General features: G+C 33.8%; 1 protein-coding gene across 2 annotated transcripts in view; it reads left to right on the top strand.

Moving 5' to 3' along the window:
* The window catches only part of SLC6A15 (solute carrier family 6 member 15), a 52,902-nt gene that overhangs the window by 25,287 nt on the left and 17,419 nt on the right, over nucleotides 1-10,196 (top strand). For both annotated transcript variants that reach the window (XM_017506822.2, XM_037730803.1), the window contains exons 3-5: nucleotides 2,154-2,311; nucleotides 2,663-2,789; nucleotides 4,223-4,404. In XM_017506822.2, the coding sequence (XP_017362311.1) occupies nucleotides 2,154-2,311; nucleotides 2,663-2,789; nucleotides 4,223-4,404 (467 nt within the window). The remainder of the gene's footprint in view (nucleotides 1-2,153; nucleotides 2,312-2,662; nucleotides 2,790-4,222; nucleotides 4,405-10,196) is intronic.

Here is a 10,196-nt window from a genome sequence, read left to right as displayed (position 1 = left end):
GATCTCTGTCACCCAGACTGGAGTGCAGTGGTGCAATGTCACCTCACTGCAACCTCTGCCCCTCCCCAGGCTCAAGTGTCAATCTTCACACCTCAGCCTCCTGAGTAGTGGGGACCACAGGCATGCAAACCATGCCCAGCTATTTTTTTGTATTTTTTTAAGTTGAGACTGGGACCTTACCATGTTGCCAAGGCTTGTCTTGAGCTCCTGAGCTCAAGCGATCTGCCAGCCTCAGCAACCAAAGTGCTGAGATTACAGGCATGAGCCACTGTGCCCAGCCTCAAGTATCTTTTTCATATAATGACTTCTTTCTCTTTGGGTAGATATTCAGGAGTGGGCTTACTGGATCGAATGTAAGGTCTATTTTTAGCTCTTTAAGGAATCTTCATTCTGTTTTCTGTAGAGGAATTTGAGATAGAAGAAAAGTCTAAGTATCCAACAGTATGTCATGCACACGTAACTGAAAAAAGATCCCCAATGAGTCTAATCATAATTTCTCTCTCTCTCTTTTTTCTTATTCATTAACATGCATATAAACCCATTCATAACCTAAGATTTAATACAGGTGTGAACATTTACTTTCAGTCTTTGGGGACAACATTCAGGTCAGCAGTTCCTGAATGTTGCTAATCATTTTAAAATTCGAGTTTTGTTTTCTAAGCTCATGCATCCATGTTTTACATTGTATAATTTTGTTAGAATCAAGTAAATATGAAAGACTGAAAATCAGTCATAGAAAGGTACAGATTATGTAGCAAATACTATAAGGGAAAATTCTTGTATATAATTATTATTACAGAGATATATAGATGCTGAGATAAATAATTTGAAAACATCCATTATTTTACTGGTTCAACTGAATACAGTTACTCACTAAATATTTGTATTCCCCTAAACATTTCATTAAGGCAATTTGAATAGATTCCAAAATCTATTCAGTGCCATTAAACATATGATAAATATGTAGGAAATGTATAATAAGAGCCTCTTTGTACAAAATAGGAATTAGTTACCATTGATTATGACATTTAACAGTATCTAGTTGGACAAAACTGCAAATTAGAAATTGGAATGTAAAAAGTCTAGCTCAGAGGTTATTTAATAATAATTTGCGTATGTAGCCCCATGTAGGAATGAGCTCCGCAGGCTGAAGTGGGAAGATCTCTTGAGCAGGGGAGTTTGAGGCTGCAGTGAACAGTGATCACACCACTGTACTTCAGCCTGGGTGACAGACTGAGACTCTGTCTTCAAAAAAAAAAGGAAAGAAAGAAACAAAGAAATGAGTAAAGGTTTTACATTTATCTTTTATCTTTTTTAATTTAGTTAATAGAATCTAGTATTAACATTGTCGAACTATTCAGGTACCTTTTAAAATCACTAGTCATAGTCATATGTCTTAATTTGTGATTTAACTTAAAAATACTTTTTGAAATATGGAAACTTTATTAAAAGGATAATAGTATATGCATTTTTACAATAGATATTAAATGTATCAATTTCTTAATGACTCTCACCACCTTCTCTGATAATTTTGGAAAACAAAAAGCAATTTGTGTTATTCTTTTATGTGGTATTTACGGGAAAAATGACATTTGTCTCTGATAGAAGTTATTTTCCTGTTTTTTTTTTTTCTTCGTTTTTCAGTCTAAGCAGACATTTCTTCTTCTATGATGTTATTTTATTTGGGGAAAAAAGTCAGCTTTAATGCCATAAAATCTCATCCACTAGAATTTTTCTGATTTACAATGTATTATTTCGATGAGCTTGTATAAATTTTAATAAATGAGTTTATAAACATTGTGTGAATAAGACTTATAGGAATTTGTGAGACCTGCCCCAGAAAAGAATGAATTTTAAATTATTATTTTTATGAAAAATGAAACTGTTTTACTCTTTAAATAAAATTAAACTAAAACTTTTAATAGCCTTACTTTTATCCTAATTATTTTTTAATCGTAAACTCTTTGTAGCAATCAAATTCAAGTTTTACAGTCTAGAAAGTGCAAAGTAATGGAATTCTGTCTTCTTCAAAGTTCTCTATAATTACACTATATAGTAATTCAAATATCTTTAATGAGATAAACTGAATTAGTGTATTTTCTACTGTGACTATTGAAAATATAATCTATTTTTTTTTGTTCTTGTTTCTTTAGGTGCATATCTTTTACCATATTTAATACTACTTATGGTAATAGGTATTCCCCTTTTTTTCCTGGAACTCTCTGTGGGTCAAAGAATTCGGCGAGGCAGCATTGGTGTATGGAATTATATAAGCCCTAAACTGGGCGGGATTGGATTTGCAAGTTGTGTAGTAAGTTTCCTGGTATGGTGTATGCTATAATATTTACAGGTTTTGAAATTATAAATGAAACTTCAGAGTGTGTGTTAATAAACAACTCTTTTACCACGTTTTAGACAACATTACTGGCATATGAACTAATACACAAAGCAAGCTATAAATATTGATATAGCTCAGTGTTGTTAATGCCTATTGTAAGTCTTGAGAAAGACATTAACGTTTTAGAAAAGATAATGCGCTCGAAATAAAAAATAAAATGAAGAGGATTTAAAAATGTTAAATAGAATTTTATACATTTGATCTCATTGTTTTAAGGGACGATGCATGAGAGGTTTAATGGAATCTCATTATTTTATTTTGCAGGTGTGCTATTTTGTGGCTCTCTACTACAACGTCATAATTGGCTGGAGTTTGTTTTATTTTTCTCAGTCTTTTCAGCAACCTCTACCTTGGGATCAGTGTCCTTTGGTGAAAAATGCTTCACACACTTGTAAGATATGTACAATATAGTGTTTTGGTATTTAAAGATTATAAGAGTGTCAAAGGCACAAGCTTTCAAGATTTTTTGTTTTTTAAAAATAATATGGACACATCAGTCAAAATTATCATTATAACAGATTTTTCTCACTTTCAGGATTGACATACTCTTGAGAGGTAGACTTTTGGCACCATCTAATTTTTCTAGCTTTTTCCAAGTTATTTTACTCTGCCCTATGATATTAGGGTAAAATATTATAAGCCTTCACTTATTAACTTTGATAATCTTTATTTTGTATGCCCTGATTGATGCCTTACATTTTCATTAAAGCTAACACAAAGGGGACAGAAAGAAGAATTTTAAATAGTTGCTTTGCATGGAACTCGTTTGAATGGAAATAGTTGCTTTTATGTCTTTGGTTCTGTTGTTTCATACTTTTCCCATCATTTTTTAAAATCCCGTAATATAATATAAATATTATAAAGAGGAGTCACCTATAGCAATCATGTCTAGTAAACATAGACTGTAATGTACAGGTCTATTTTGTATTTTTTAAGTAAACATGCTTAAAGAAAGTAAAAACAAATTGATGAAATATTTTACTTAATCTATCAACATATTATCAGTTCAACATATAATTAAATGTTATTAATATAATACTTTACAATAATTTTCTTATACTGAGTCTGAAATTTAGTTAAATTTTACATTTATAGCCCATGTCACTTTAGGCTGGCCCTATTTCAAATGCTACATGTGGTGGGTGGCCAGCGTCTAGCATATTTGACAGTGCTTCCTCAGGGAGTCAATCCAACAATTCTAGGGGTAGTAGGGGTGATTAAGCTGATTTGTTTAATTTACTTTGATAAGAGGACAGGTGTGGTGGCTCGCGCCTATAATCCCAGCACTTTGGGAGGCTGATGCAAGTGAAGCACCTGAGGTCAAAGGTCGAGACCAGTCTGACCAACATGGTAAAACCACGTCTCTACTAAAAATTCAAAAAATAGCTGGGTGTGGTAGCATGTACCTGTAATCCCAGCTACTCAGGAGGTTGAGGCAGGAGAATCACTTGAACTCAGCAGGCGGAGGTTTCAGTGAGTCTAGGTTGTGCCATTACACTCCACCTTGGGCAATGGAGCGAAACTCTAGCTCAAAAATAAATAAATAAATAAATACAAAAATACATAAATACATAATAATAGGAAATTCACATATTCTTACTGCAGAAGTGCGTAAGAAATAATACAACAGGATACATTTCTGTTGGTTTTTCAAATTTTTGCAAAGTTGAGTTTTTTGTTGTTCATTGTGAATTTCCATGCTGCTATACAATAGTAGTACTTTTCTAGAAAGCATTAAAAACTCACTTATAGGTTTATTGGAAAAAAATTGTCTCATTGCTCTTTATATTCTGAAATGATTGTGTGTTACCTTTCTTTCTACAGTTGTAGAACCAGAATGTGAACAAAGTTCTGCCACTACCTATTACTGGTACAGGGAAGCACTGAATATTTCAAGTTCCATTTCCGAAAGTGGGGGCTTAAACTGGAAGATGACCGTCTGCTTGTTGGCTGCCTGGGTCATGGTTTGCTTGGCTATGATCAAAGGCATTCAGTCTTCTGGAAAAGTTAGTATATTAGAGTCCTTCCACGTTCTGCTAATCAGCATTTCTGGTATCATTCCCCTCGCAAATTCTGTTACAAATTTCTGTGGGCAAATCACACATAACACTTGATTCTAGATAATTAAAGATTAGTGGAAAGGGATACTTTAAAAGTATGCTTAAATTAAAAAAAAAGACAAAAAATAGTGTTTTATAGTGAAATCTAAAGTTAATTATAATCTTTATTTCAACAAGATCTTTCAAATTTTGTTAGTACTCAAAAGTCCTTTCTTTTTTTGCCATTTTTTTCAATTAACCCTAATGTTTCAGTTCTCTGATTACCAAGTAGTTAAATTATGGAAACTGGAAAAAGATGAGTAATTTATTCATTTTGTTTGTTTGATATCATTTGTTTCTCTCTGCTGTAGGTATTCTAAGGAATACTTGTGTAAGACATTTTGAAATAATGTAATGTGGAGTGTTTCTTAAAGCCGTGAACATCATTAAGTAGTTAATGATAATTCCAACAAAGAATTCAGAGTAATGTAAAAGACTAAATATCATTCCTGCTAAGGCAAATTGGAAATTAGAATGGATGTTGTTGAAAAAGACATCAAGTGAATTCTAGATAGCTTGTTTGTTATTATTTTTAAAAGATGCATTAGTAAAGTAATTGCTATTCACTATTTTGCATCCATATTACTTTTGTTTTCATTGTCACTGCCGCTGTTCTAAAGCTCTCTACAGCTCTTGGGTGGATCATAGCAAGAATTTACTGTTGGCTCTTCTTTCTGCCCTTTAACAGTCCTGCTGTGCTATTTTCCTTTTCAAAGTGTACCTCTGATTTCAGGCTAACTTATTACCACTCCTCATCATACACTAGCAGGAATGGCAGTAGTAGCAGTAAGTGATAATAAAGATGTCTCTGACAAGAATTAGAGTAAGAACAATAATAGTAGCTAATGTTTATTATAAATTTATTTTGCTTTGGGTATTGTGATAACTACTTTTTATACTTTATCCCATTTAATTCTAAAAACAACTCTTAATAAGTAATTTTCATTTTCAGAACCATCTTACAGATTTAAAATAAACAGGTTTGAGAAGTTAGGTTAACTTATCCAAAGATTCATGGCTACTAAGGCCTAGTATTTGGAATCAAATGTAAGTCTGTCTAAATCTAGAGCCTATGTTCCTTAACTGCAATACTCAATGACTCACACTATTCTATTCCCACCAATTAGTGGAATCTTTTAGGGCTGATGTCTGTCTAATTCATCTTTGCTTCCTGTTACTTTATATTTAATTAAAATATTTAATAACTTTTTAACTTGTAAATTGTAGCTGATTTTACATTTACCTTCCTGCTGGTACCTCTGTATCATGTTGTCTTTCGAATTTGTAAATATACTTGATAGCACATCTAAATATCTTTAAATCTTTGGCAAATGTTAATTGTATTGTATGACTAAATAACTTCAATCAGCTTGTTCAATTGCGTGTTTCTTCCACTATATCAGAACCATATTATAAGTGAAGGAATAGATTCTTAAATAAGACCTACCCATATTTATATGATTCCTAATAGAATATAATTTGGTAGAAAACTAACTGTGGTCATCCAGAGAAGTTAAAAAACCCTTGTACTCAACTTCTCTTACTACCATGTTTTGTATCTGTTTCTTTTTAGTCTGTGTCTTAGCATCACTTAAAGAACTATTTATGATTTTCTTGTCACAGCATTTTGAGGTTGTTTTTCTCATGCCATGTAGTATAACTTTCAAAAATTCAATACAGTTTATTTAATACATACATTTGTTATTTCAGTGAGAATACTTCAGGGAAAGACTAGCATTTGGACAATATTTGAAGAATTTAACAGATACTGATGGGGAAAAAGCTACCTGTAGGTAATGGGAGCAAAGATGTGAAAGCCATAATTGTCACAATTCCTCAGTCTGAAAAAATAAGTTAAATATAGTAAGAACAACTTGATGAGGAATTAAATGTTAAGCTTTGTGTTTACCTACCAAACAGAAAATGCTTCCAAATAAACAGTGTCACAAGTACAGAATAGAGAAACATCATTAAAAGCTAGTACATGGAAAAACAACTTAGACGATTCAGCAGCTAAAAGAATGAATCAGCTGGTGATGTGCTCAATCAAAACACACACAATCACACATGCATATGTATCTACCCCAAAATGCTAATTGGAAACTGCATGAATTAAAAGAGGTATGATAGGGACACTGTCTTTTGAGCTAGATAGGCACACCTCAGTTAGACCACATCTGCAATGCTGGATTTTACTGAATTCTTGTACTTTCCTCTTTAATATGAGGAATTTCAGCTCTGTGATCAAAGTCTTCAAACAGTTAAATCAAAAGAAGAATAAGGCTGCTTTGTGTGGTCATAGAAAACAAACCTATGATCAAATATTAGGTATTATGGAGGAGGTTGTGATGGTGGTTAGTCTTCAAAGAAAGAAAGACCTTTCAATAATCAAACTCGATAATAATGAAATTGGTTGCCTCCATGGTAGAGAGCTCAGCATCATTGGAGGTGGTCACACAGAAGTGGCATGTGCCCTAGTTATAGCATCTATTAAGGGGATGCCTGCCTCAAAGATGGGGGATAGAAATGAGAAGCTCTAAGTTTTCTTCTAATTCTAAGGTAGTATTCTAAGGTAGTATTTTTTTACTCCGATTACTTTGCTATTGTTACTACTACTGTGCTAAGTACTATTTGCACATTAGCTTGTTTATTCTATCAGCTAGATAATTTGCATATTTTATCCCCATTTTACCACAAAGTTGACAAGCTTAGGAAAAATAAAATAAATTGGCCAGAATTAAACAACCAATACATGACAGACAAAATTTTCAAAGAGAATGATACATTCTGTAGGTATGTTTATAATAAACATTATAATATGTAAAACAATGATTTGTGTTTTTGATTTTTTAAAGAGTTTAGTAAAATGAAAATATTTTATACAACCTTTTGAATATTAAAATAGTCTCTCTTACTAATGTACTTGCTTTGACAGGCATAACAGTTGTCAAGGCCAGGGGGGTTCTTAAAAATCACTCAAAGGAACATGTTTTATTGTATCATTTTCCAATTTTAAAAATGTATACTTCTTGGACAATGTGTAAGAATCATTCACCCATTTATTATTTTTTGAACAAATATTTATTAAGCACTTACTATGTTCTAGACACTGATGTAGTCTGGAAATACATCAAACAATGTGCCTGTCCTCATGGAGTTTCCACTCTAGTGGCAGAGGCAGCAACCAATAAACAAATTTATAAAATAACTTCAGGTTACAAGACATAAAGCATGAGGGAGAAAGTGGTTGGTATAAATACAGTCAGTAGGTTGAATTTAACCTATTTTAATCATATTATGCAACTGGCCATTTTGGTCCAATAAGATTGGAGCTATATGACTGAATGTAAATAATTTGTGTTTAAAAATGACTTAGGTATCTATGTAAAATGCTGATTCCTAAAACACATATTTTTAAATCATGGAATTTAATAATGAAATACTTTGTCCTCTTACCTGCTCACAGAGGAATAAAATTGATGTGTTGCTTTCTTAATATTACTTAATTGTTTAAAATATTGACTTATTTTTCTCCATATTATATGATTGAAATGTTCTTGTTCCTTCCTAGGAAACTATGTTGGAATCTTATTGAATCTAGATCGGTGACCTTAAGAATTTAAATGTTTGTTGAATTCATAAATAAAAATTGAAATGTCTGGATATATAATTAGAATATAATTTTCAAAATATTGCAGAATAAAGATAAGTTTACACTTTTAGGAATTGTGTGCAGAAGAAAAACTCAAATTCCTATAAGTCTCTCAATGAACAATGTATTTTAGTGTCTACTATTTGTTAGGCATTGATGGATATGCACGGATAAATAGGCCATAGTCTGTCCTCATGGAACCCATAATTTAATGAATGAATTGTTTACAAGAAGAAAAACTTAAATTCTTCTACGTCTTATCTTAATGTGCAAAATTTTTAGTGTTATATTATTGTATAACAATATTACAACATATTCTAATGATGATTAGAACATACCAAGCGGAATAACAGAAGCACATAGGAAGTGTACGATAGTGGCCGGGCACCGTGGCTCACGCCTGTAATCCCAACTCTTTGGGGGGCCGAGGAGGGTGGATTGCCTGAGCTCAGGGGTTTGAGACCAGCCTAGGCAACATTGTGAAACCCAGTCATTACAAAAATACAAAAGATTATCTGGGCATGGCAGCAGGTGCCTGTAATTCCAGCTACTCAGGAGGCCGAGGCAGGAGAATTACTTTAACCTGAGAGGTGGAGGTTTCCGTGAGCTGAGATAGCACCATGGCACTCCAGCCTGGGTGACAGAGGGAGACTCTGGAAAGAAAGGAAGGAAGGAAGGAAGGAAAGAGAGAGGGAGAGAAAGAGTAATCCATTTGAAAGCATTCTGATTTTTTTGAAAGTCAAAAAATTTGAGTGAGGGATTAATCAAAGTATTAAATCAGAAATTATTTAAAAATTATGTTTGTTACAATTAATTAAAATATAATTTGTTTTCAAAATATTGAGTTTTAAAGTATGCTGACATTTTATCCATATTTTTTTCCTTAGAGTGTGCCACGTGTTTAAATATGATTAAGTGGGTAAAACTAGAGAGAAAGTGCCCATTATTGTGTAGCCATATATTAATGTTGTTTGCACTTATTATTGGACTTGATATCTCTTTCCTGCCCTGATGCATCATCTGCTATGACACTTGTTTCTCCATTGTTCCTGTTCTCCTTCCATTCCTTCCTTCCACAGATACATATTATAGAGCTACTATGCCAGCAACTGTGTTAGGCCTGTGGGACATGGTAGTAAACAGAAAAGATCCTTACCCTCACTAGCTTATATCCTCGTGGAGAGTAAAAAATAAACACAGAAACACATACATAAAATTCCAACAGTGCTGAGTGCTCTAAACAACAACAAACCCAAGGTAATATCACTGAGAGTTGGCAGGGGGCAGATGGAAGAGAGAGGATGGTAAAAGGCATTACCTTATTTTGGGTGGTCAGGGAAGACCTCAGAGATGAGACTAAAATGATAAGGAGGAACAAGTCATCTGCAAATAAGGAAGGGTACTTCTGAAGGAAGCTGCGGCCCTGCACCCCAAGGCTGGCAGAGCTTGGTAGACTCACAGGATAACAAGGGCCTAAGTGGCAGGCAGGCAGTCACTCTAGCATAAGGCTCTGTAGGCCAGAGGGTGGAATCAGCACTTTATTCCAATGACAGTGGAAATTCCTTGAGCGTTTTAAGCAGAGTCTGGCATAAACCAGAGGCAGCCAGAAATTCAGGTAGGAGAATATTATGAATAGTCCAGAACAGCTTCTAGATGTTTGGCTTTACTAACGGGATGGAGGGTAGGGCCATTTTCTGAAATAGAGTTGGGTGCAAACAACTTTGAGGGAAATTCAGAAGTTTCTTTCTGAACCTGAAACATTTTAGAGACCTATTAGGCCTCCAGAGAAAGATGTCAAGGAGGCGGTGAATGTCTGAGTAGCACAGTTCCTTTTCTATTTTAAATACTTGCTGAACTGTTTAATGGTGAAAACTGCTGAAGTGGAAAGTAAAATCTTTACATGTTTGATTGGGTTCTGGAGGATACAGCATAGGGACGAGGAGAATCACTTGAACATGGGAGGCGGAAGTTGCAGTGAGCTGAGATTGTGCCATTGCACTCCAGCCTGGGCAACAAGAACAAGACTCCCTCTAAAAAAAAAAAAAAA

The sequence above is a fragment of the Cebus imitator genome, unplaced genomic scaffold (genome assembly GCF_001604975.1).
Source record: "Cebus imitator isolate Cc_AM_T3 unplaced genomic scaffold, Cebus_imitator-1.0 Scaffold362, whole genome shotgun sequence".
Classification (NCBI taxonomy): Eukaryota; Metazoa; Chordata; class Mammalia; order Primates; family Cebidae; genus Cebus; species Cebus imitator.
The sequence above is the reverse complement of the archived record's forward strand: the minus strand, read 5'-3'. Positions and strand labels throughout refer to the sequence as shown.